Source organism: Telmatherina bonti (assembly GCF_933228915.1).
Source record: "Telmatherina bonti genome assembly, chromosome: 16".
NCBI lineage: Eukaryota > Metazoa > Chordata > Actinopteri > Atheriniformes > Telmatherinidae > Telmatherina > Telmatherina bonti.
In genome coordinates, this window is record NC_136614.1 from 11,896,425 (window position 1) to 11,923,898 (window position 27,474).

General features: G+C 46.5%; 1 protein-coding gene across 2 annotated transcripts in view; it reads left to right on the forward strand.

Annotated features, from left to right (window-relative positions):
- The window catches only part of ncoa1 (nuclear receptor coactivator 1), a 74,271-nt gene extending 51,755 nt beyond the window's left edge, over window positions 1–22,516 (forward strand). The window contains exons 8-22 of one of the 2 annotated variants that reach the window (XM_079255048.1): window positions 2,005–2,097; window positions 2,997–3,137; window positions 3,764–3,911; window positions 4,396–5,353; window positions 5,426–5,644; window positions 7,753–8,101; window positions 8,306–8,482; window positions 8,593–8,704; window positions 8,789–8,957; window positions 14,650–14,967; window positions 15,113–15,214; window positions 17,187–17,574; window positions 17,649–17,811; window positions 17,886–18,075; window positions 20,741–22,516. In XM_079255048.1, the coding sequence (XP_079111174.1) occupies window positions 2,005–2,097; window positions 2,997–3,137; window positions 3,764–3,911; window positions 4,396–5,353; window positions 5,426–5,644; window positions 7,753–8,101; window positions 8,306–8,482; window positions 8,593–8,704; window positions 8,789–8,957; window positions 14,650–14,967; window positions 15,113–15,214; window positions 17,187–17,574; window positions 17,649–17,811; window positions 17,886–18,075; window positions 20,741–20,920 (3,707 nt within the window). In that variant the 3' untranslated portion in view covers window positions 20,921–22,516. The remainder of the gene's footprint in view (window positions 1–2,004; window positions 2,098–2,996; window positions 3,138–3,763; window positions 3,912–4,395; window positions 5,354–5,425; window positions 5,645–7,752; window positions 8,102–8,305; window positions 8,483–8,592; window positions 8,705–8,788; window positions 8,958–14,649; window positions 14,968–15,112; window positions 15,215–17,186; window positions 17,575–17,648; window positions 17,812–17,885; window positions 18,076–20,740) is intronic. The other variant, XM_079255049.1, reaches the window with a different exon arrangement.
- The last annotated feature ends 4,958 nt before the right edge of the window (window positions 22,517–27,474 follow it).

The following is a 27,474-nucleotide window of genomic DNA, read 5'->3' on the forward strand; positions in this document are numbered from 1 at the left end:
TGGAGTTTACATGTAAAAGCAAGATAACAGTACAAAAAAAACAAACAATTGAAGATGATAAGAGCAAAAGCAATTAAAAAAAATACAGATAAAGCAGTTCATGAAAATAATTTTTTAAATAAAGGCAATCAGGTGACAGGGACCACACGCATTCATCGTTTTTACAGTCAAACATATTAAAACTCACGGGTCAAATTGAAAATCAAACGACAGAAATCATGTTCAAAGCGAGAACAAGTCAACGGCCAGGTATTATTCAGACTAGCTGTAGTCAGATGGAGGGATATATACACTTTAAAGGTGGAGTATGGAAGATTTTCAATATTTAAAAAAAAAAAAAAAAAAAAAAAAAAACTACAATCGTAATTAGATAGTTTTTTTTAAACATGTATGTTCCAGTCTGTCCATATTTGATGTATTATTTAATTACAAGTTTAATTAATGAAAAAGGCCCTTCTTAAATGTTTTGCCTCAGTAAAAAAAGTGCTTTTTGTCATTAATTAAACTTGTAATTTAATAACGCATCAAATATGGACAGACTGGAGCCTACATGTTCAAAAAACTATCTAATTATGATTGTAGTTATTTTAGTAGTTAATTTATTTTGAAAATATTGAAAATCTTACATACTCCACCTTTAATGGGATTGTTTTACTTAAAAAAAAAAAAAAAAGAAAAAACAAAAGTAAGAACTAGAAGAAGAGGTTTTTATGTTTCTGTGTGTGAAATAGCCCTGCAGAGCCATCTAATCATGAACTGAAGCAATGTCCAAACATAAAGCAGTTCTAGATGACAGAAATGTAGAAATACGTTGACAAGAAGCTGCTGGATCCATTTAAATTTGATTTAGATGTGTTGGTAGAAGGAAAAACACAAAAAACCTACCGGATACCGGAGACCAGAGACCGGCCTTCGAGGACTGGAGTTTGACACAGATGCACCATGTGAAAAAAAACCTACAATATTTTTTATTTATCATTTCACTTATTTTACGACAAGCTCCAAACGATTCATCATAATAGTTTATATTTGAAGACCTCACATGACTGCATGCTGGTGCCATCAGCTACAGTTTCCATGTGATCCAATCAGTCGACTGTTCGCATCAATAATAATCGTGTCTGGTTGATAATCAGAATCATTGTTGCAGCAGCCCAAATGGAAATTTGGCTGCATCCAAACTCTGCCAGTTCAACCAACACAGCAGTCTTTACTGGAGCTTTTTTATTTTTACACTCTTTATTTAAACGTGATGTGTGATAAGTGATATTAAGATTATTTATTCTTAATGTTGCTTTAATTCTTGTTTCCTATAAAAACCTTGTATGTATTCTCTGAAGTTTTATAAAAATGTTTTTATTTTGTCTCCTTTTTATTGTCTAATTGACCAGTCAGGAATAAATCCAGTTTGCCTTTACAGACAAAGAATGGAAATTTTAATGGAAAAATACTTTATTTTATATACTTTTTATTTGAAGTTATGATTGGAAGCTTGGAAGGTATATAAAAGGTAGTAATTCAACGACTACACTTGTCCTGAGAGCTGAACTGTGAGCAGGTTTTTGGAGGATATATGAATATTTTGGACTTGTTGGCCTTGGTAGATTTTCTGCATTGCAGTTTTTTGGCCGTTGAGCCTTGTGTGCTTTCAGTCATTTTGATAAGAGCTGGCCTTGCGTGTTGTCGTACGCTCTCCCTTTCATTTGTTTCTTTTAAAAACTTTGCATCAAGGTTAAAAGATTAGTTTCTGTGTTTTGGGCTTGCAGCTCAGTGAGCGTTTTGGAAACCTTCTGTAAGTTTTATATGAAGACGACGGTAGAAGTTTTAGATCTGCCTTTCAGCAGCTTGTTGCAGCAGTTCTGTAATACTTCAACATGGCTTCACTGCAACCAAAATACTGTTTACCTTAAATACTTTTTAAACTTTGCCTTTACTTGTACTTTTTTTTTACTCCCCTTCTGATTGGCAGCTTTAAACACCGTCTCGATCCTCTTGTTTCTTTAGACCTGCAGAGCTGCCTGATCTGCATCGCCTGCCGGATGCCTCGCCCTCAGCCTGTCAGCACAGAGTCCTTCATTACAAAGCAAGACCCCACAGGTAAGAAGCACACGCACACAGGTCTGATATCAGCATCAGGAATCCAAGATCTCAGGTTGTTTTAAAGGTTTAAAATAAAGGATAAGATTACAGAAAGCAGCAGAACATCCAGAAAAGAAGTGGCCACTGTTTGGAATTGTTCTCATCAGATGTTGCAGGACATCTTGAGCTGCCGAGTGTCCACAAAGCCATCAATTGAGTCAGTTTGTTTAAGCTGCTTTACCTCAACCAGCAACTTTTCCATCATCTCAGTGACTTTTTTAACCCCTGTAAGTGTTTTTGTATCTTATCGTAAGAGGCACACGTCCCTCTGCTGGGTGTACAGATGGAGAGCAGGAGAACCTGTGATTGATCTGTTTGCACATTTCTGTTGTTTTTGTGCAGATTCTGTTAAAGGCTGTGAAGATAAAAAAAAATAGCAGTTTTATGTGTGAGATGCATTTCTGCAGATAGATACAAGCAAAATAATGTTTTAGTTGCAAAGCACCAACCTAAGAGGACGACTATGTGAATAATAAATCCAATTTATTCCTGGAGTGTGCCCCCCTAGTGTTCAACTAAAGGAAATGCAGGGCTTTGCAAATGAAGGTTAATTTCTCTGCAGCAATAAGAAGTTTGGTTTTATGTGGTCAAACATGTGGGATGGGAAACAAAAGGAGAGGAACGGTTTAACACAGGAAGGTACACACAGTGCGTCGCTGTTGTAAGTTTTATTTGACACAGTTTTCCCCACATGCATTTATATCTGAACCAAAAATCATTTAACAAAGTTTTCTAGAGGTTTTTGACCTTTTAGAGGATGTTAGTGTGAACCCTGGGCGTGTGGAGGCCGCTACAAACCGCTGAAATCAGTTCGGGCTCATCTTTTGTGTTCTTTTGTGCATTGTGCTCTCATCCAGGGAAGATCATCTCCATAGAAACCAGTGCTTTGCGAGCAACAGGCCGACCTGGCTGGGAGGACCTGGTCAGAAAGTGCATCTACGCATTTTTTCAGCCGCAGGGCAAAGAGCCCTCCCGCGCCAAGAAGCTGCTGCACGAGGGTGAGCCGATAAGAATTGATCGTTCACTTCCTCTCCTAAAAATCATTAACCACATCTTCTGTTGGGTAAACTGATCTTATCTTCATAGACTAAACAGAAAAAAACTTGTTACGCAAAGTTGGATCCACCAGTAAAGAGACTTAGAAATGGTGTTTAGTGTAACGGCATCACAAAACTTAGCAAAGGTTGTCATGGAAACCATTATAGAAAAGCAAAGGGCTGCAAATGACAGGCAATTAATCACAAGATTTACATGGTTTGGTTTATGAAATGTCAGAAAATTAAAGTTGCATGAAAGCATGATGAGAGTAATTTCAGAAGCTGTAGCCATCACCTGAAGCAGGTAGTTAGTGATGGACGAGTAGATTTATTGACTTATTGTTTCAACTCACCTTAAGTCGAGCATCGGAATTGGACAAAAGCTGGTAAAACCAACAACATAAAATGGTATAAAGATAAAGAAAATACTGATGAGGAGTAATTTAAGCACTAATTATTAATGCAGAAAGTATCATTAAAGCCTTTTGGGTGGATGTGGATAGATGTGGGACACAAAGGGCGAAACAACCAGCAGGAGTTCAGATCAAAGTCTGACTGGAGTGTTTTCCTCCTTTTCCCTCCATCAGTGATGAGCCACGGCACCGCGATCAGCCCGCTGTACCATTTCACATTAAGTGATGGCACCCCGCTCAGCGCTCAGACCCGCTGCAAGTTCTGCTGCCCCCCCAACCCCGACGTACAGCCCTTCATTATGGGCATTCACACTATTGACAGGTACTGCGTGACACTGATTAGAAGCATTTTCAGCGGCTTGTTAAAAAATGTCAGCTGCTTTTTTTTTTTTTTTTTTTTTTTTTTTTTTTTTTTTTTTTACTAAATACATGATATGAGCTGATATATTACACACAGCTTTCACACACTCACACACGTGTTTATGCTGGATGTTTTGCATTGTGAGTTTGTAGCTCAAATATATAACAACTTCAAGTTGAGTGTCATCTGCATACAAATTGTTCAGGAAGCCTGTATCTATAGTGAAAAGGAAGGGGGCCAAAGATTTATCCCTGAGGTGCTCCACAAGTAAAGATATGTGGACGATTGGCTCAGAAGTGAGATAACTATTATTGTTAACCTTTGTTTAACCAGATCAGCCAGTTGAGAACCAGTTGTGGTTGGGAAGTGGTGATTTCGCCACATCGTTGTTGACTCAAACGAAGCATTTTTGAACAAATCGTTGCTTCTTCTTCCTTTCTCTCAGGGAACACAACACTGCTAGCTCTCAGGAAAACACTAACCCCAGCCTTCCATCAACCCCCAGCAGCATCGCTCAGACTCCCTCCCGATCTCCTTCACTTCCTCCCAGCAGCAACTCAAACCAAGGCTCAGGCCTTCACACCAACAGCACCACCTCTGTCGGACACGGCCCAGCCACCCCCACAGGCTACCTGACTCCCAGTCGGACAAACTGTCCCCAGCAGGTCAGCAGCCCCTCTCCTCTGAGCAGCCCACACACAGCCACCCCTACCTCTTTTATGTCCCCCAGGATGTTGCGGGCTAGTCCTGGGTTGGGGGGAAGCCCTCGGGTACCAGGGAACCCCTTCTCTCCCTCCACGCCAGGCCTCCATTCTCCAGCGGGGGCTCTAAGCAGTGGAGGCAGCCTGAACAGACAGCAGTCTGGTGGTGATGGGGACGTTAGCAGTGGATCAGGGTCTTTCTCCCTGTCGTCCCCCGTACAGAGACAAGCCAGTACACCTACCAGTTCCTCCACGCAGCCCCCATTAACAAAGCCCTCTGAGAGAGGGGAGGAAGGGGGAGAGGACTCCACTAAAGCCCCCCTTCCTTCTGCCTCACAGCTGGGTAATCCCAGACTAAACCAGCTCCTGGACACCAATGGGACAGGAGCTGAATCCAACAGCAGCATCCTCATCACCTCATCACCTCATCCTCCTCACCTGTCCCCCGCCCCTCAGTGCCCAGCGTCCCACAGCAGTCTGACGGAACGACACAAGATCTTACACCGGCTGCTCCAGGACAGCAGTCCCAACGACGCCTCCACCATCACCACCACCGCCGACGAGGGATTCAACAAAAGCGACATTGAGATCAAGAAGGAGCCGCCTGCCAGTCTGGCACTGAGTACAGCACCTCACAAGTCCAGTTCCAGGGAGCCGCAGGACCACCAGTTACTCCGCTTCCTCCTGGATACAGACGAAAAGGTGACTAAATAAAGTCGCTTTTCACAGCTCTATACAATGACCGATTTTATTCAAACCAAATTTGTTTTGAAGGACTTGGGTGACCTCCCACCTCCATCGGCTCTGAGCCTTCAGACCGTGAGAGTGAAGGCAGAGAAGAGGGCCAGCGGGGAGGGACTGGCCTGCTCTGGATCAGCTGGAGGTGCATCCAAACTTACAGGCGTTTCCAGCAGCTCTGCTTGCATCAGCCCCAAAGCGAGTCCTGTCGGAGAGAACCGGCGAGACAGCCGCAGGGACAGTCGAGACTCCATGGTACGGTGGTTTCACTTCACTCAGTCTGCTAGGTTTCAAACACATGTAACATGGAGAAAACCTGTTCAGTTAATGTCTAAACCAGTGTTTTTCAACCAATGTGCCGTGGGCACACTTGTATGCCGTGAGAGATTATCAGGTGTGCCCTGAGAAATTACCCAGTTTCACCTAATTGGTGTAAAAAGCAGTTCTGTGTTCATCCAAACAGACCCCAGTCAAGGATAATAAAATTCTTCCTTCTTGTATTTCTATAATTTCTATTCAAGAGGCTTTGACGAGATGGACTTTATATGAATAATATGGACTTCTTTAAAAGAAAACAAAAAAAACACATTTTGGTTTTTGCTAGGGCTGTGACGATATGCTTTTGTCCCGATTCGATTTGATTCTGATTTTTTGGGTGCCGAGTAGATTCAAATTGCGATTCTCACAATTCTTCTTTGTAGATTAAAAGCAAAAAAAATGGATAAAACTTTCTTTTTGGTCGTCATTTTTCTTGATTTCAATTGGGGAAAAACAACAAATTAGCCAGACCATCATTCTGCTGCCATAATGCCCAAGAAGACAAGTTAAGAGATCAATAAAAATGACAAAAGTTTTGTAATGGATCATATTTATTTATTTGGAAAAAAAAAAATCGATTTTAAAATTGTGAAGCAAAAAAATCCCAATTTTTGATTTTTCGATTAGATTTTCCCACCCCTAGTTTTTTCTTGCTGTGCCTGGTGATTTTTTTAAATGAAAAAAACTGTGCCTTTCTCAAAAAAGGTTAAAAAACACTGGTCTAAACCAACAGATTGAGCTCTATTAAACGTTTCTATCGTCACATGCAGAGAGGAAAGCGAAGCAGTATATTACAGTGCATGGGATTTTCTTATTTTTTAAGGAAAAAAGTCTTTCGTGTTTTGACAGACCAAAGATTAGACGCGCAGTTTCCCCACTGGGATCCTCGCCACCCTATTTCTCTGACAAATTCCAGTCATATGACTGGAAGCAAGCAGCAGGTGGTTGTTTTGCCTCTTGTCGAGTTGTTTCAGAACGGAGCTGCGATATGGATGTAATCCCTCTCTGAAGTCGTCGGTAACATTACGAACCTCATTTAACTCGGCCTGACAAGTGTTCAATTCAATTCAACTTTATTTGTAAAGCACCACTTCACAACAATGTTGTCACAGGACACTACATACACATCATTTCAAGCCAATTCATACATGTCCTATAATAGAAACCAACTGATTGCATTGATTGCGGGTTTTAGGGGCGGCTGTAGCTCAGGAGGAAGAGCAGTTGTCCTTCAACTGGTAAGTTGAGGGATCGATTCCAGGCTTCCCCTGAAATGCCGAAGTGTCCTAGGGCAAGACACTGAACCCCAAACTGCCCCCCGATGTGCCTATCGGGGTATGAGTGTGTTGAGTGAGTGTGTGTGTGAATGGGTGAATGTGACAAGTAGTGTAAAGCGCTTTGAGTGGTCTGTATGACTAGAAAAGCGCTATAGAAGTACAAGTCCATTTACCATTTACCATTGAGTCATGACTTGGATCCAATCCCCCATCCTGAGCATGCATGAGGCGATAGTGGGAAGGAAAAAACTCTCCTTTAACAGGAAGAAAACCTCCAGCAGAACCCAGCTCAGGGAGGGCAGCCATCTGCCTTGAGTGGTTGGGGTGGAGACGACAGGAAAGACAGATCAACATGTACAACTGCACTTACAGTATTTATTGTCTTTGTAAAGTATAAATTAGCAGCTAAAGAATAAAGCAGACGCATCTTAAAGCAGCCTCTCAGCAGCTGTTGGCTCAAGCTGAGCTGATCTCGGTCCAGTTTCGTCCGGTGAGTAGTTCCACCCTCATTATAATCACTGGTGCTGCTGCAAACTTTCCAAAAGAAGCAGTGAAACGTCCACAGCAGCCTCGCAGCCGTTAGAAACCAAGTTAAATGTTTATTTTCCCAGACTTTGTCTCCATGTTGGGCTTAGTTACCAGCTGCTGGCTTTGAAGCTGCGTGCTGCCCCTTCCATTTTTTTTTTTTAGTTGCCCACCCCCCTCACTCTCCTTCCACCTTCACTATTTTCACCATTTTTTTTAATAATCTCACCTTTCTGTCTGCAGATTTCTACTGGATCTGTTGATATTGACCCTTTCCACCAGCTTCTGCCTGGCCTGAGAGGCCCAGTTGGGGCCAAACCAGGCAGTGAGGACTCAGTAAACCCTGGAGGAGGCCCCCAGCTCCAGTCTCCAACCACTCAGCCCCCAGCTCCGCTCCAATCCCCCATGCCTCAACTCCAGTCCCCCCTGTCCCAGCCTCAAGCTCTTTCCCAGTTACAGTCCCCATCACCTCAGCTCCATTCCCCTTCCCCCCAACTCAAACTACAGTCACCCACACAGCTCCAGCCCGGCGATGCCAGCACTCCGCGCAGCGTAAATGTGAAGCGAGAGCCTCCCGGCACTCCCAACAGAGGTACGCTGTCTGCTCAGGAAGGGGCTATGACATTTTGTTAGTTATATTTTTCTGCAGGTTTTATGCAACATTTCCTGACAAAATCCATTCATTCACCTGCATTCGCTGCTCTCAGCACCCTCTAGTGGCCACCAGTAGTTTTTGCAGCTGCAGACACGACAGAACTGGAGATGTGCTTGCTTTGACCTCTTGTTTTCATCTCAGGGCTCAGTGATGGCGGCCCACCTTCCGGCTGCAGCCTCCAGAGTCAGACATCGTTCGATTTCTGCAATCCCACCACTCCAACCCAACAGCAGGGCCAGGGAGACCCGTTCCAGACCTCCAAAGACAGCAGCCCCTTTCCAGAGGCAGAGATCATCAACCCGTTCAGCTCAAGCACCGGTATGCAAAACAGCTGGATGTAGTTTTCTGTTTGTGTTTGCTTTCTCTGTTTTAATGTCTCACAATGAGGTTTTTCTGCTCAGTAAAGTCTTAAATCCTTCCATTTTCAGGCCTGACCAAGATGGACACGGGAGACCCCCAGTTCCAGCCCCTAGCTCTGTCAGAGACCTTGTCTTTTGATGGGCTTGGGACTCTGCAGGCTCCGTTAGCATCACCACAAGAGTAAGTAACACTTATCAGTAGAGTTGTGTGTTTTGTGGTCCAGAACTGTGTGAGAGACCGGTCTGTTTCCTCCTCTGTGAGCAGGCAGTGTGTTCCCTGCACGCTGGACGAAGTGCTCGGCCCTCCTGCCACACCCGAGGCCCGAAGCGATGAGAAGGCTCTGTTGGAGCAGCTCGTCTCCTTCCTCAGCGGCACCGATGAGAGCGAGCTGGCAGAACTGGACAAAGCCCTGGGTATCGACAAACTGGTACAGGTGAAGATTCACGCATATTTTCCACTTTCTCTTCTCAAAGGCAAGAGAGGAGACAAAAATTAGCATAAACTTGTGTGAACAGGGAGTCCCATTCATCTGGTTTCTATACCAGCTTTATGTGCTGTGCAGGGTTTTAGTGGGGGAGGGGCGACTAACCAGTTCATCCATTCAGAATCTCTGTAAGCACAGCGGCGAGCTCTGGGTTAGTTTAGCTAAATAGCGGACAAGTTGAAGCTGGAGATGATACATTGATGCCAAATTTCAGCCCGTTTTTGGTTTATTTTTCTCCCCAAAAAACAAAAAAAAAAAAACTTAAAAAATAGATGAGAACCTCCTATTGGATGATCATTGCATGGATTATGATGCTTCAGCCGGCAAGAAGCTGTTTAACCTTCCTGTCATTGCAGTGCAAGTGAACTGCATAAAAAAAAAGATGAGACGAGACTCTGGCTTGCGGTTGAACGTCTGTTTTAGTGAAGTCTTAGTGCACAGGTACAGAGAGAATATTCAACTCAACTTCGCCTTGTTATATTCATCACTGCTTCCTGTTTGCGCCAAAAGGAAACCATAGAAACAAAAGCGTTCCTGACCCAAATGCCTTGTGGGTAATGCAGTTCTCATAAGCAAATCTGGGCGCACTAACCTATGTCCAAACTCTGGAACGGATTCACTTTTTTTAACTATTAAATCATCAAATTATTTAGACTTAGACTTAGACTTAGACTTTATTCATCCACAAGGGAAATTCTGTTGTCACAGTAGCTCAGAACAGCAATAGAGGAAGAAATAGAAACAGCAATAGTAGGTAAGAGAAAAAAAAAAAAGTAAATAATAATAATAAAATAGAATAGGTACTATCCATAAAGCAATCTGGAATATGTACACTTTTACAAAGATAAAAGATAAATAAAACTATCAAGTAAAATTGGCAATATAGAATATGGAAATTTAGAAATTTACAATATATACAACATGTGACTAAATGCAGTGCCAGTTTACACAGAGGCTTTGAAATGAATGTTAGTTATCTGTCACAAAGTGTGGAGTTATTGTACATCTGTATAGAGAATGGTAAGAATGTGTTCTTGTAGCGCTCACTGTGACAGCGCAGCTGTAAAAGTCTATTGGAGAAGGAGCTCCTTTGCCCCTCTACAGTCCGGTGGACTGGATGAGCAGGATTGTCCATAATAGAGAGCAGTTTGTCCAGAGTCCCCCTGTCCCTCACTGTCACAAATGTCTCCAGTTGACAGCCAACCACCTGTCCAGCTTTGCGGATCAGTTTGTCAATCCGAGAGATGTCCCTTTTGGATGTACTGCTGCCCCAGCAGGCCACAGCGAAGTACAGGGCGCTGGAGACCACAGACTGGTAAAAGATCTCCAGCAGTTTACTGCACACATTGAAAGACCTGAGCTTCCTCAGGAAGTACAGTCTGCTCAGGCCCTTCTTGTAAACAGCATTACAGTTGTCCCTCCAGTCTAGTCTGCTGTTCACATGGACTCCGAGATATTTGTAGCAGTCCACTATCTCCACCTCTGAGCCCTGGATGGTGATGGGCTCCACTGGTGTCCTCTTTCTCCTGAAGTCGATGACCAGCTCCTTTGTCTTGTCCACATTCAGGAGCAGATGGTTAGCCTGGGACCACTTCACAAAGTCTGCAATCAGTGTCCTGTACTCCATCTCCTGTCCATCCCCGATACACCCCACCACCGCAGAGTCATCAGAGAACTTCTGCAGGTGGCAGGACCCGGAGCTGTACTGGAAATCAGAGGTGTACAGAGTGAACAGGAAAGGAGACAGGACAGTGCCCTGCGGAGCTCCTACATTACTGACCACAGTATCAGACAGGGTGTTCCCCAGCCGCACATACTGAGGCCTGCCAGACAGGTAGTCAGCAATCCAGGAGACAGTGGAGGAGCTGACACCCATCCCGAGCAGCTTGTCACTCATCAAAACAGGCTGAATAGTGTTAAAGGCACTCGAGAAATCAAAAAACATGATTCTCACCGAGCCTTTAACACTATCCAGGTGTGAGTGAGCACGCTGCAGAAGATAGATGACAGCATCATCCACACTAAGTTGAGCCTGATATGCAAACTGTAAAGGGTCCAGGGCAGATGACACGAGGGGTCTCAGCTGGGCCAGGACGAGTCTCTCAAACACCTTCATCACGTGAGATGTCAGTGCAACCGGTCTGAAGTCATTGAGGCCAGATGGGACGGGCCTCTTTGGTACCGGTACTATACAGGAGGTCTTCCATAGCACCGGTATCTTCTCCAGCTTCAGACTCAGGTTGAAGATGAGGTGCAGGACTCCAGTCAGCTGAGCAGCACAAGTCTTCAGGACCCATGGGTTGACTTTGTCCGGTCCAGGAGACTTGTTCTGACGAACCTTTTCCAGCTGCTTCCTCACCTGGCCGGCTGTCAATGTCAGAGGGGACGTTTCCTCTGTGGGGGCAGGTAGGGGGGCAGGGGTGTTGAGCTGCGACAGGGGGGCAGGTAGGGGGGCAGGGGTGTTGAGCTGCGACAGGGGGGCAGGTAGGGGGGCAGGGGTGTTGAGCTGCGACAGGGGGGCTGGTAGGGGGGCAGGGGTGTTGAGCTGGGACAGGGGGGCAGGTAGGGGGGCAGGGGTGTTGAGCTGGGACAGGGGGGCAGGTAGGGGGGCAGGGGTGTTGAGCTGCGACAGGGGGGCTGGTAGGGGGGCAGGGGTGTTGAGCTGCGACAGGGGGGCAGGTAGGGGGGCAGGGGTGTTGAGCTGGGACAAGGGGGCAGGTAGGGGGGCAGGGGTGTTGAGCTGCGACAGGGGGGCAGGTAGGGGGGCAGGGGTGTTGAGCTGCGACAGGGGGGCAGGTAGGGGGGCAGGGGTGTTGAGCTGGGACAAGGGGGCAGGTAGGGGGGCAGGGGTGTTGAGCTGCGACAGGGGGGCAGGTAGGGGGGCAGGGGTGTTGAGCTGGGACAGGGGGGCAGGTAGGGGGGCAGGGGTGTTGAGCTGGGACAAGGGGGCTGAAGGTGAGGGTTGTTGATTGTCCGTCTGAGTGCTCTGTGGGGAGGTGTGTGTAGACGGTCCAGGAAGTGTGAGTACAGGAGGGGAGGAGGAGGGGGCAACAGGAGGTGAGAGGCTAAATCTGTTGAAATGCAGATTGAGTCGTTCAGCCATGTCCTCTCCACCATCCTGTTGTTTGGCTTTGGTGTTGAAGCCAGTGATGGACTTTATACCCCTCCAAACCTCTCTGGTGTTGTTCTGTTGGAGCTTGGCCTCCAGCTTCCTCCCATAAGCGCTCCTACACTCCCTTAGTCTGACCTTGATCTGTCCCTGTATCTCTTTCAACTTGTCCTTATCACCAGACGCAAAAGCCCTCTTCTTCTGATTAAGAAGACCCTTCAGCTGACTGGTGATCCAGGGCTTGTTGTTCGGATAACAGCTGACAGTCTGAGTGGGCACAGCTACATCCTCACAGAAGTTGATGTAGTCCGTGATGCAGTCCGTTAAACTGTTGATGTCCTCCCCATGGTCCTGACAGAGCACATCCCAGTCTGTAGTGCCAAAGCAGTCCTGCAGCGCCTCAGTGGCCCCCTGGCTCCACTTCCTCACAGTTCTGGTGGAAACAGGAAGCCTCTTCACAACAGGGACATACTCCGGTGACATCCAGATAAGGTTATGATCCGATCGGCCGAGGGGGGGCAGGGCAGTGGAGCTGTATGCATCCTTGGAATTAGCATACAGCAGGTCTAAAGTTATTATTGTCCCGTGTGGCACAGTTCACAAACTGATTAAAGGTGGGCAGGACAGAGTCAAGAGAAACATGATTAAAATCCCCAGAAATAAGGACGAGGGCCTCCGGATGTTTAGCCTGTAGTCCTGCTACAGTGGAGTGTAAAGTGTCACACGCAGCAGCCTCGTCCGCTGAGGGCGGAATGTAGACTCCAATGAACTGCACAGACGTGAATTCCCTTGGTAAATAATAAGGACGTAATCCCACAGCCAAAAGCTCAATGTCCGGTGAGCAGACACGCTCCTTCACAGTAATATGTCCAGGATTGCACCACCGCTCGTTCACAAAAATAGCAATTCCACCGCCTTTCTTCTTACCGCTCAGGTGCTTGTCTCTGTCCGCACGTAGAGTTTTGAAGCCGGGTACAGATGCGCTGTGGTCAGGGAAGTCCGCATGGAGCCATGTCTTCGTGAAGCACATGATACTACTCACAGCATACTCCTTCTGAGTCCGGACAAGCGCATGAAGTTCGTCCATCTTATTTCCCAAAGACCTCACGTTCCCCATAAGCACAGCTGGAACTGCAGGCTTGAACTTCCTCCTCCGCTCCTTCACTTTCGCTCCAGCACGGACTCCTCGGCGCTTCTTCCTCTGCAGTTGCTTGGGGATGACTGGCTTAGCTCCACTCAGGAATGGGACCCTGGCCAGAGAAAGAAGCTGTTCTCTGGAATACACAAAGGGCCGGCAGTGCTGCTGGGCCAGACAGTCAAACACAAAAAGCCCAGAGAAAAACCAAAAAAGCAGTTTAAACAAACAAAAACGCCCGAAAAACATGTTTCATGTTTCATAAGGCAGGTAAAGTGAGGAAAAAAGAGAGGAAAAAAAAGACAAAAAGTCAACTCTAGAAGGTGTGAAAAGGTGTGAAACCCAGGAGCTACTGTGACCTGCTGCCTCTCTCTCAGGCGCCAGGCTGTGAATGTTTTCAGTTAAACATTTAACTTAAACCTCTATGAATTAACCCACGAATTAAGAATGGTCACCAACACTTTTATCATTCTTCAAATAAGTCACAACACTCCTGTAGTCGTGGAAATGATGCGAATCTGCTTTAAATTATTGGCATCAGCTGAAAAAAACATCTGAGGTGCAGAAACTATTAAATCTGGGTGAGAAAAAACCCATCCAAAGTAAAGTCAGATCACAGGAAAACAAAAGTGGAATTCTCGGTGTTTAACAGTGAAAAGAAGAACATGTTTAATGTGAAGGGAACTCTGCTGTGGAGCCATGAGGAAACCAGGATAACTAGGAAGCGAGCAGGAGTGGACAATGGAGCTGGAAGAAGGTCATGTGGTCTGATGAGTCCAGATGTACTCTGCTCCAGTCTGACAGGAGCTTCAGGATTAGAAGAGATGCAGATGTATAAGCCTGTGGGGGGGCGGTCTATGATCTGCGGTTGGTCAGGTCCAGGCCGTGCAGGCAGTGTAGGAAAGCCGTTCATTTCACCTCTAGAAACACATTCCTTTTTTTTTTTTTTTGTTTTTTGGTTGGGTTTTTTTAAGGTTTCTTTTTCCTTTTCTTTATTTTTTTCACTTTTCTTATGAGGTGTTTTCTCTTCTTTCTCTTTCTGTCTGTCTTCTGTCCTCTCCGGTCCGATCCAGCAGTACAAACTCTACAATACAAACAATAACGCAAAATAAATATAGAAATAAAATAAAAATTCAGAAAGTCAAGGGGATCATTATATCTATAAAGCTTCTCTTGGCAAAGTAAATTTGCTCAGCAGAACACATCATCCAGACAATCATTCTGCTTGCCTAAATGCTGGACAAGACACACACACAAAAAAAAAGAAAAACATTCCTGACTTTCCCATCAGTCTCTACACATTTAATAAGAAGGAATAATCCTGAACTCTGGATTTAATCAAGACAAACACATTATTTCTGCCTCCATGTCTTAATTATTCACCTCCTCCTTCTCAGGGTGGCTGCTTCGACCCTTTGTCTCAGAGTTTCCCACTCCAGCAACCCACTGCCACACCAGTTTCCCTGGACCCGAAGCTCCCCACTTACCCTTCCCAGTTCACACCAGCTCCACAAGCTCAGTTTCCTCATGAGCTGGCCGCGGTGGGGCCACAGGGTTTGGGGTTTGGAGCCCCTCGGGGGTCTTTCCCAGGCGGAAACGCTAACGTGGGTTTGAGGCCGGGGATGACCAGGCCGCAGGGCGTGGCCAGCCAGCCCAGGCTGCCTCCCAACCAGCTGCGCCTGCAGCTGCAACAGAGACTGCAAAGCTCGCAGCAGGTAAGAGGATGATGAAGATGAAACGCAGGAACGTCATTGTTCCGTGTATTAGACTGAACCGAGATGATGTCAGTAATCCTTCATCATCGCCGCCGCTGTTTCCATCCATCAGCAGCTTCCAGATGATGTTTTACTGTCTCTTCAGATCCAGAACAGGCTGGCAGCCATGAATCCATTTCCAGGAGGAGCCCAGCAAGTCAACCTGGGGATTCAGCAGGGGGTCCAGCAACCCCAGCTCCCCTCACAGGTAAGCCTCAGCAGCATCGGTGAAACCTTCACACTGTTTTCACTGAAGCATCTCCTGAATCTGCTTTCATGAGCAGCTCTGATCAACAACACTGTGGTGCATTTTAGCATTTTTCAGCGAACCGTTTGGCTTTTGCTACTCCAGTCAGTATCTTCTGCAGACTGGAGTGTCCTGATCTGATCTGGTCTGGTCTGGTCTGACCAGATCAGATCATATCAGATCAGATCAGATCTGGTCTGATATGATCTGATCTGGTCTGGTCTGGTCTGGTCTGGTCTAATCTAAGGAAATAAATCTGATCCGACCAGGAGCTTTAACTTTCAACACACTGCCGGTGCATTCATGCGCTGAAATACAGTAACACTGTTCACAAGGGCCACATTTAGAAGACAATGATGTGTCTGAAGGGAAACTGAGTTATTCTTCAACGAAGAGATCGTCGATCTGTTCGTCTGCAAGACTAATCGTTATGCGGACCGAGTAAAAGATGCAAAGGGGGACAGAGCAGGACGATCCAGTCGTGTTTCTCACTTTGAATTTCAAGGTAGAAATAACCCCTGATCTTCACCAGGAAAAAGTATCAAAGAAAAACTGTACATAAATTTTTGTTTGTGTGTTGTTGTTTTTTTTCAAGAAATATATCCAAAAGACAATGAAAAAAAAAAATTTTTTTTTCTTTATTACAACAATAAACAAAGTTATGTGCTTTTGAAACAGGTAGGCATGATTTTTCTTTTCTGTGTGAAAAAAAAGCAGTTTTTTTAAAAGGAAAAAACGTCATTTTTTTAATGCGGTGTAATGAAGGTTGATGGCTCAGGTTGTGTTATTTGCAAGTTTTGGGGGAAACATCGTCAAACTGGGTGAGACGCAGAGACTTCAGACAATATATAATGGACTTTTCTAAATCCATTTCAAATGAATGAACATTGTTATTGAACCTACAGAACTTTTCAGGTCTTAATTTCCACACAGCCAGACTCTTCCTATCTTTTAAAGTGATCCTGATCAGTAGCAGCATTTTCAGTCCAGTTCTTGTTCCTGAACATTTTCAAAGGAATGAGTTTGACCCAGTGATATTTCAAGCATAAAACGCAGCGAAGTCGAAACCTGAACCAGCGTTGTGTCGGCTTATAACAGAACGCATTGTTCCAGATGTTACGGTCACTGTTCCAGTTTAGTTGCAATTTCCAGCAGCATGATTCCCACGGAGCTTTTAGCTGGAAATCTGTGCAGAAACTCGATAAACGGAGGACAACATAAGAGACTTCAGGACTTTAAAAAATGTCTCAACCACAGACGAGCAGGATCTGATGTGTCCACTAGAGGGCAGTGGAGAGTTCACGTCTGATGTCAGCATACGTGACGATGGAGGAGACGACTGTCGTGTTTATTCTCTGTAAAAGATGTAAAAGAACCGCTTCAGTAGATAGTGTGCAGCCAAAAAAATATATTTATTCACTGGTTGCAGCCCGTCTGTGCTGCACATCACTGCCCCCGCAGTTTGTGGGGGTTTCGCTCCGTTTGCTTGATCCACATCCACACATTCGGAAAGCAGAGCAGAGATGTTTGCCACATGACACAAGAACTGGACTGAAACCCAGCAGGAACGGGTCTGATGGTGAACCATCCCTGAGCCCGGACAGCGTGGGATCACGTGGACGGAATAAAAAGGCAGAAAACGTTCAAACGTAATGGAAGGCAGAACTCTATGAACTCTGGTTTTCCTTTACTCTAAACCTTTATTTTGAGAAACTTCCCAATGAGAAAGTTCCTGTTTTCCCGGAGTTCTGCTCGTTTTTCCAGTCATGCTGGTCTTTTTCCTGCTTCAGGAGATACTTTTCCTCTCTGACGCGACTCCAGGTCTAAATCGGAGTGGAATTTGGTAAAATAGGTCCTACATGCAGACATGACTTTTCTCTGTAGTCTTTAGCTTGTTGCCTCTCAGCACGTTTTGTGTCGTTGCCCCCGGCAGCCTCCTCTGAACGCCCAGATGCTGGCCCAGCGCCAGAGGGAGCTCTACAGCATCCAGCACCGGCAGCGCCAGCTTTTCCAGCAGAAGGTCCTGCTGATGAGACAGAACCTGGCAGGTTCTCCCACCGGGACAGCCAGGGTCCCCAAAGGACCACCCGCCACATCTCAGCAGCAGTTCAGCTTCCCACCAGGGTACAACCCCATCACGGGAAACACCCCTACCTCACCGAGTCACTTCAGCCCCGTCTCTGGGGGTCCTCTGGACAGCAAGCTGTCCATCCGAGTCCCCCTGAACAACCAGACGCTGATGGGGGGCGTGCAGAGCCAGTTCAACAGCTCCGTCAACTCCTTGTTGCAGCAGGGCCTGTTCCAGCAGTTTGGAGGGTCCGGTGAGCTTGTCGTCGCCTCCAGTCTTGCTGGTTTTGTGTTTCCTGAGCTTCTCAAACCGTATGTTTGTCTGCAGCTGTGGTCCAGCAGGACTCATCATTTCCTGCTGAGATGAGCCCGACCAGCTCGTTGTTGTCACCTCAGAACCCCACCTCCCAGAATCCTCTGCTTCAGCAGGCTCCGCCTCCTGGCTACCAGTCCCCAGACATGAAGAGCTGGCAACAAACTGGCATGGACAGGTGAGGCCGATCGAGCGTGATGTGGATTTAAACGGCACCTTGGAGCGGTTCTGAGCCTCTTCTCTGTGCCGCAGCCTGTTCAGTCCATCAGGACAGAGCGCCGGGCAGCCGTTCAGCCAGCAGGGCGTTTACAACAACATGAGCATCACCGTGTCCATGGCTGGAGGATCAGGCGGCGTGGGAGCATTACCGCCCATTGGGCAGACGGTCGGCATGGGCAACAGCAACCTCGGCAACGTGGCTTCGGTGTGCGGTGAGCAGCAGGTGAGCCTGACGCCGCAGGTGACATCCAGCAGCACGCAGAGGTTGGGTCAGAAATGACCTCCAACTGGTGTGAAGTCATGTTTCACTGAATTTTACCAGAGATGCAAACCAGCAGAGAACGACCAAGATGGCCTTACAGGTAGCAACCGAATCAGAGCAGAGAAATGACTGGAAAATCATTATTCCCAGTCTGATCCAGGTGACCAGGGCGGAAAACATCAAACTTTCCGTCCCTTCTCACATTTCTGTGGATAAAAACAGGTTATATCTGCATGTTAAAGACATGTGACGTAACTTTCTGACCTGAAAACTCTGCGGTTTTTTATGACAGTGACATATATCGTGTATTTCTGGAGTAGTTGTTGCTGCCCAGCAGCATCCCGAACCCGAGAAACCGACACTATACAGCGTTTACATCTGGGACGCTGCGGAGTTTCGCTTCATGCTAGAAAACACACCGGCGTTGCGTGTTTAGAACACGCAACGCCGGTGTGATTCCGGTGTGATTCAGCAAAGAAACAAAAAAAGATTCAAAGAGAGAAAGAGATAAAACTAGAGTTATAATAAGATCAACTTTAGCTGACAGGTCAGGTAGGACGCAAGATGGATGCTGGATTAGCAGTCTATGGGGGGCGCGTGACGAAGACAAGTTCTGTCGTATGTCTTTAACTTTCATGCAGATATTTGCAAATATAGATGGTGGGATTTGGCTCGTAACAGGTGGGGTTCAATTAATTCACGTCGGAATATAGGATTTTGGGAGGAATGATATGGTTTAAATCTAAATACAATTTGAGTTTATGAATGTACATTTACGTTTTTTGGAATTTATTAAATATTAATACCTCCAAATCTGAGTTCATGATCCTCAGCCAGAATTGTGTGGATTGCTCTCTCCGGGTTGGGAGTCAGGTCCTGCCTCAAGTGGAGGAGTTTAAATATCTCGGGGTCTTGTTCACAAGTGAGGGAAGGGGTGGCCGGGCTCTCCCTTAGAGATAGGGTGAGGAGCTCGGTCATCCAGGAGGGGATCAGAGTAGAGCCGCTGCTCCTTCGCATCAAGAGGAACCAAGTTGAGGTGGCACAGGCATCTGGTTAGGATGCTTCCTGGACCTCCCTGGTGAGGTGTTCCAGGCACGTCCCTCTGGGAGGAGACCCCGGGGAAGATCCAGGACACGCTGGAGGGATTATATCTCTCGGCTGGCCTGGGAATGTCTTGGAATCCCCCCCCCCCCCCCCCCCCCCCCCCCCCTGCAGAGTTGGCAAATGTGGCTGGAGAGAGGGAAGTCTGGGCCTCCCTGCTTAGGCTGCTGCTCCCTGCAAGGCAGAAATGGATGGATGGAAACAATGAAATTATTAAGCGAATGTCATCTTTAGGCCTGTGGCAATAAACAATAAGTCAATTAAGATGAAAAGTAAGAAAAAATGCGCGTAATAAGTTTACCGGATGCAGTCATTTTCATTTGACTTTCTTTTCTCGAGAGCCACATGTGTTTTAAGACAATATTAACTAAACACGGCAATACAACAAGCTTCCATCTGCACTTAAAACACAACCATCAACGTCAGTTTTCCCAGCTGGGAAACAAAAGACCTTAAGAAACAGGCGAGCTCCATCTTCCCAACAGGCCACGATCACTGCGGTGTTAAACCGACAGATTAAATACAAACAGGACAGTGCAACATGGTGTGCACTCAGACAGCGTGGTTGGTAAAGCCATGCTGCCCTTTAATATTGTTAAAAAGGCGACATTTTAAAAAACATTGCAAACATTTAACAGCCAGTATGAATTGTCTGGATGAACATTCATGTTACAAATGGCAAACCCACAACTTAACAATGACATGAAAAATTGAATACTGAAGGCAATCAAAGACATTTCATTTTACCATTCTACCTCTGGTCAAGTCCAAACATGTCCCCTTATATGAGCTTTACCATAGACTCTATAAATGTGTTACATCGTGTTTAGAGACTTTATGTTCCAGAAAACCACGTTGCCAAAACCGCAGGCAAAATCCTGATCTGTTTCAGCTGGATGAGCATAAACTAGTCTCCACATCGAGCTAAATGTTCTTGAGAAATTATGTTGATCTTTGAAAGTGTATACTTGCATTATTGTGACATTGTTATTTTAGTTTAGAAAGGTCTCAAAATGACAACAATAATCGCAATATTATCGTAGATAGATATGGACAGACGGGAACCTACATGTTTAAAAAAACTATCTAATTATGATTGTAGTTATTTTTTAGTTAATTTTTTTTTAATATTGAAAATCTTACATACTCCACCTTTAAAGGCATTCCGGGGGGGGGTACATGACATTTTTTAAAACAAATATCTTTTTATGTTTTCTTTAAAACATCCTTAAATAAAAAAAATAAAAAAATCTATATAATCTTTCATTCCTCCCAAAATCCCACATTCTGACGTGAACCCCACGCAGAACAAGCCAAATCATATCCGTCAGTCACTGTTGCTTTGACAACGCAAACAACGGAGTCCTGGTTGGAGTGTAGTAGAGATGTGCCAAATTATTGCCATTTTTTTGCACAATTAAAGTTTGATAAAAGCAAACACATGTTTTTTTAAACCAAAAATACTTTGCAGTGGTTAGGGGGTACTTACTGGCAGCCATCTTTACATGACTTCCCGTTCCCGCAGGTGCAGCAGGTTCAGGTGTTTGCAGACGTCCAGTGCACGGTGAACCTGGTCGGCAGCGACTCCTACCTGAACCAAGGCCCCATCGGACCCGCGGCCCCCCAGAAGAACCCGGCGGCGCAGGGCTCCCAGAACAGCCAGGCCCAGCAGAAGAGCCTCCTCCAGCAGCTCCTCACCGAGTGACAACCTCCCTCCCCGACTCCCCCCGACCCCTCCCGTCAGCTCTCCTGCTCCCTCTACTTCTACGCCTCCTCGGCGCACCGGACCCGTTGCTGTCTCTGTCTCACATTTTATCGGACATTTGGACGTCTGGACGGCCACAGAGTAAGCTAAAAGGGGCGTGACTTTCGGCGCAGCTCCACAGCCGAACCGCCTCTTTGCAGATTGACCCGGACCGGCTGTTTCACCGCCCAGAACTTCGGGAAGGTCAGAAGGAGCAGCGGTGTGTCTGAACCTGCCTGTCTAATCTGTCTGACAACCTGTCTGTCTGCCTCAGCCTATATAAGGCAGTGTTGTCTTGCTGCTCATTCCTCGGTGACCGACTTCCTGCTTCCTGACCCAAGAACCGCGACGTCATTGTAGATTTGCCAAGTTGTCGTCACTGTCCAATCAGGGCCGACCTCCTCTGAGTTTGTTTTGGTTGTTGTTTTGTCAGCAGCAGTATGTTGGAGCGTGGCGGGGAGGACGGGCGCCGCCAGACTTCTCGTTTTGTTCGTTTGTGTTTGTCCTCCTCTACCTGTCTCTCAGCGATGTGGGAATGTTAAGGTTTCTGACCTCTGCGGCGTTGTGGGATGGAAACCCAGTATCAGCTGGCTCTCTTACTGGTTCTCTCTGTCGGCCACAGCGCCTGCCTGCTGGAAGTGCGAGTTTCTCCCGAGCTCTGCTTCTTCTTCTACCGATGCTGTTGCGTCTCTTCTTTTTTTGTGGGTTTGTTTGAAATGTTTTTATTGTTAAAAATCTTCTGCTCTCATCATCATCATCATCATCATCTTCACGATCTTCAGAACAAGCGGGACGGATGGACTTGATGGATGGATGGGAGACAGACGGGATGCTGCTCAGTCTGGACCTTCAGATGTCCTCCTCCTCTCTTGGAGGAGCTTTTATTTTTATTTTTGTCAAAGTTTAAAGACTTAATGATTATTTAATGTCTGTCCGTCACATTTTACCCTCACCTCAGCAGCTGTGAATACCGAGCCCTGTCGGCTCGCTCTCTCTCTCTCTCTCTCTCTGTATCTTCATGCTCTCTCTCGGCCTATCAGTGTTGTTTGCCATGTGCATCATGCAGGCGGGTGGTGTTGTACAGCACGGAACGACAAAGACTTGGGAATGATCTCGCTCTTGGTGGAACTGCTCCCCTTAAGAAAAGAAAAAGAAAAAAAAAGGCAGAAATTGTAATGAATTGATCAGAGCAGCGAAACTCCGTTTAACACGATTCGATCCAGGTTTTTATTATTTTTAGTTTTTCCTGTTTTTAAACCAGCCAGATTCTTGTTTTTTTGGGGGTAAATTGTGTCGCATACATGTTGCAGTGGAGCAGGAAGTGATTTAAACTTCCCGAATGTGAAAGTAAATTTATCCGTTTTGATTCTTTTAAACGACAACTAGACCTCGCTCCCTTCTGGCGTCCCAGTCGGCGCTCCCAGCAGCCATTTGCTTTGTTTTCTCTTGTAACCAGGGAGCTAGCTAGCCTTCTTCTGCCCCCCCCTCACCTTGTTTTTTCTGTTAAATTCTTATATATGAACGATACTTTGAGAAAAAGTTTGCAGACATGTTTGTAACCATTGTATAAAAAATGATAATACCTGAAGCAGCGTTTGCAAGCGGCGCCGTTTGCAAACGCGACGCTTTTGGTTCTTGTTCCTGTTTAATGACATTTAAAGTAGAGGCTTTAGAAATAGAAGTTCCTAACAAACGATTTAATTTGAGTGAAAACAGGAAAAGGGTTGAGTCGCTTTGAAGGAATGAAACACGAGTTCCTTCATGTCCTCCTCGCCTCCTGTTCCCGCCGTGTTCCCACCGCGGTTTGGGTTTTTATTTTTGCCTCTGGTTCCCCCAATGAAGCCTTCACTCCACTGGCTCCACACACACGTCCAGTTTTCTGTTGACTACTGTTTCCCAGTCAGACACTGTCTCTCTCAGCGATAACAGACCTCTCTTTGCTTTAAAAGACAAAAAAATCCACTTTTTCATGACGTGAAAAATGATAAAACGCTGCTGAGACGTTGCCTCCAAATGTTACAGGACTAAATTATCGCTAAAGTTCACATAAGCTCGAGATTTGACTTCATTTTTATCGTTTATTCCCCCCCCCCCCCCCCCCCACCTTCCTCCTCGCTCCCCATCGAATCAGTCCGGTTTTACATTCACATCTCCGAGTTTTTGGAGTATCCGAGTCGCAGCTCGGACGAAGGCTTTCCTGTGTTTTTACAGATCCGAGGGATAGTACGTAGATCTACATTCCACCCACCGACTCCTCCAGCAATGCTGCATGAGGCGAGAACCGCTTGGCTCGAACAGAAACGCCGCCTCGCGTGTCTTCACGCTGTTAACGGCGTTTTTTACACAAACCAACCAGCGTGGCGGCCTTGGGAGTCAGAAGCCACTGAACCAATCAGACCTTCCTGACGGGAGCCTTTTTTGTTTTTACCTCAAAATGCAGGAGTTTCTCATCCGCGTTGTTTTTAAAGAGTTAATCCTCCAAACTAACCCTTTAAAACACTAAAGTCACATTCAGTGTCACAACCGGACCGAGTCAAGGCGGCGGGACAGGAACTCCGGTGTTAGCGAACCGACCAGAAGTGCCCTTTTGGAACGAAGCCTCAGACGTGTCGCGCCAGCTCCGGTTTGCTCTCGTTGGCGGCGAAGGCGTTAGAACGGAACCCCACTACTCATGCTTTAACTCAACTACCTCACCGATCTTCATCCTGAAGACAAGCAGCGACACTTTTCACAGAAGCGACGTTTTCACACAGTTACGGGATTAAATTTGAGAAAATGAGCAAAAAGCTGCAGAGTTTTGCTTTTATTCTTCACTAAGTGGCTTAAAACCTGTAAAAATAAAAAAAAATTAAAAAAAAACAAAAAAACGAGGAAACAGTTTCCTGAAAAATAAAACCTGCAAAAGTTGCTGAAGGTCGTAACGGGTTAAGGTTTCCTTAGCAACCACTCAGATTGACAGAAAAAGGGAAAATTGTCGCACTTCGTGCAGCAGTTTGACCGCATCAGCAACGTTTAATCAGACTTTTACCAACCTTGTTATTCAGCAGGCGCGCCACGTCCCGTGTTTTCAGTGTGAACGCAGCGGCACGGCGGTCCTGCACCTCCGTGGTTAACCCCCGGCTGCAGCCTGGAGAACGGGGCGGGGTTGGATGTTGGGCGGGGTTGGACGTCCATTGGATGTGGTTGGGTGTCGAATGGACGTGGGGTTAGGGTTAGATTTAGGGTTAGAGGTAATCCAATCAAAATGTTGAGGGGGCGGGGTTAGACGTCCAGCCCCGCCTCGTTCTCCAGGCTGCAGCCAAGACCCTGTCCACAGCGCGGCAGTCCTGCGGCGGCGTGGAGGGAAGTACCAGTAAAGCCCTCCTGTTTGGCTGCTGGGACGGTTCCTCTCATACAGTATTGACCCCCCCCGCCCCACCTTCCTCTTCCTCCTCCCACTGCATGGAACCGGCATTCCCACGGCAGACGTGTAGGTTTTATCCCACTGCCGCCCTGACAGACGGAGAAACCCACCCCTGCTCGTCCCGCCGACGAGCGAAGCGACAAGCCAAAAAGCACCCGGTCCATATGCAAGCGGCAGTCACCATAGCAACCAGGTACCAGGTTAGACGCACCTGCAGCGTTTCTTTCATGGTGTTAACATGATGTGTGTATATAACAGAGAAATGTGAATATGTATATGTTCAGAATCAACAGAAAAGTAGTGCTCCGAGTTTGTGGTAAATAACGACTCCGTCACGTTTTTATTTCATCTTTTGATTTTTCTACTTTTATTTTTCTGATGACGTGTGTGTGTGCGTTTATGACTGTAGGTGCGTGCGTATGCGTGGAAGTGATTAATACTGTATATCTGGTGTTCTCTAAGATGGAAAAGTGGAAGATGTCCTCTTTGACTGGTTTTTCGAGCCTGCAGATTACCTGTGGGCGTTTCAGACGTAACTATGCCAGAGAATGGGTTTTTAAAGCGACTGCTGAATGTGATTTTATTGAGAGAGAAGCAGTGTGGACTGGCTTTTTTTTTTCTTTTTTTTTTTTTGTACGGGTTAATTTAAAAAAAAAAAAAAGAAACAAACAAAAAACAAAGGCCATATTATTTAATTTTCTCTGTTGTCAGACGTTTAAGCAGATCTGGGAGAGTGGAGCCTCGGTTTTAACGGAGAAGCGTTGCCTGCTCGTCGTCATGTAGCCTTTCTGTTGTCTCTCAGTAAATGGCCAAAGCTTTCGACGTATTTCTCAGATATCACACACCAACCTCATCACTGGACATGATGTAGCGCCTCTTCCTCGCTCGCCGTTCTGCACTTTCCCGCCTGCTTTTTAACTCCCTTCTTGTCTCAACACTGTTTCTGTCGACGTGGCCTATCAGCAGCAATCCCTGCGATGTCCCAAAGTTTGGTCAGTTTAGACTTTTGCCAGTGAGGTCTTTTGAGCCTGAAGTGCTATCACTTGTTTACAGGAAAACAAAAAAAACAAAAAAAAAAAAAAAAACCCGTTAGCTATGCACCTTACCGAAACGAGCATTTCCTCTACATGTCTGTAGGATTAACACTGGAGCAAGTCGTTCGTTTAGAAATAGTGATGGAAAAAAAAAAAGCCCCTTCCTCCGCTGACCTCTCACCTTTCGATTCCACGTTAGCTGAATACTTTATACGGAACTTGAGGTGCCTCGTGTAAATAAACCTGCTTTCTGCAGCCAAGGTTTGCTCCTTCGCTGTCTAACAGTAATTTAGTTTTATTTTCAAGAAAAAACCCTTTTTTCACCTTTTTAAAAGAAAAGTTTACTGTATAAAAGACTTTTTTACACATAGAAGAATCAGACGATCCCAGGAATTTGCAAATACAATCTAGTTTTGCACTTTATCATCAGATCCACTTGGAGCGAAAAAAGGCCATGAGAGAGCGTCCCGGTGTGATCGGCGTCTGGAGACACGTCCCCTGAATGTACCCAGAAGGTGTCCAGATGTAGGAGTGGACACGCGTCGTCCAGACGACGGCGAACTAAGCGAACGTCGTCTACGTTTCCTTCCCGTGTGGTTTTCCAGCGTGACTTTCAGGCGACACCCCCTCCGTCGTCTCTGCGCTGTAAAAAAAAAAAAAAAAAAAACCCTCCAGCTTGAACTTTCACAACATTCCTGCTCCACCGCCGCCGTTCCGCTTTCTTCTTTCCTCTCCTGTTTCCAGACACAGTCGTGCACCGACGTCAGCGATTCCGTCGCCGATCCGTAACGGTATTTCTCTGGTCTTTCACCTCCCACTCATTCCTAACGTTCAGACTAATCTCGCTGCGACAGACGTCACGTTTTCTAAGTGTTGCCTTATCGGGACTGAGGCTGGTCATGGTTCATTAAGGCTTCGTACTCACATCCGTTTGTCTTGTTTTGTCTCCGACGATGCAGGCGGTGACGCTTTCTCTGGAGATTTTGAGAAGACCAAGGTTCCACTTTCTCCCTTGTACAAATTAATATAAATATATATAAATATATAAATATATATTATACATTTTACTCATTTTTGTCCAGTTTTCTAAAGAGGCATCGGAGCAGCTAATACAAGACAATATGAGTGACAATGTTCATGTGGGAGAATTTTATGCATGTTTTATTTCTTCCCCCCCCTTCTCTCTCTCTCTCTCTCTTAATGTCCCTCAACCCCCTCCTGTTCAGGTGTGTAACGTGAATATAAAGAAATCTACCTTTTCTTTGGAATGTTGTAGACAATCAGTCTCAGGCCGGGTCCAGGCTCAGGCCGGGTCCAGTCTCAGGCCGGGTCCAGTCTCAGGCCGGGTCCAGTCTCAGGCCGGGTCCAGGCTCAGGCCGGGTCCAGTCTCAGGCCGGGTCCAGTCTCAGGCCGGGTCCAGTCTCAGGCCGGGTCCAGGCTCAGGCCGGGTCCAGGCTCAGGCCGGGTCCAGGCTCAGGCCGGGTCCAGTCTCAGGCCGGGTCCAGTCTCAGGCCGGGTCCAGGCTCAGGCCGGGTCCAGTCTCAGGCCGGGTCCAGTCTCAGGCCGGGTCCAGGCTCAGGCCGGGTCCAGTCTCAGGCCGGGTCCAGGCTCAGGCCGGGTCCAGTCTCAGGCCGGGTCCAGTCTCAGGCCGGGTCCAGTCTCAGGCCGGGTCCAGTCTCAGGCCGGATCCAGGCTCAGGCCGGGTCCAGTCTCAGGCCGGGTCCAGTCCCTGTGGGGAGTGAGAGCCCTTCAGGCTAACAGACAAGACTCCTTATTTTCATCTACTGGAAGTCTAAACTCGGAGGTTTGTTCATTCATATGTTCATGGCTGCTCAAGTTTACACACATACACACACACACTTCTCGACTACACTCAGAAACACAAACACCTCGTGCATTTGATCCCTCTGCTTTTTTCCAAGGTGAGGATGCCAACCTTGATGAAATGATGCTTTGACTAACAAATCTATAACATCTATGAATGTGGGAATGCAACACATTGCAATAAAAAGCACCATTTGAAACGCAGCTCGTTGTCCTGGACGTTCTTCATCGCGTAGCGTGGACACACTCCTCGG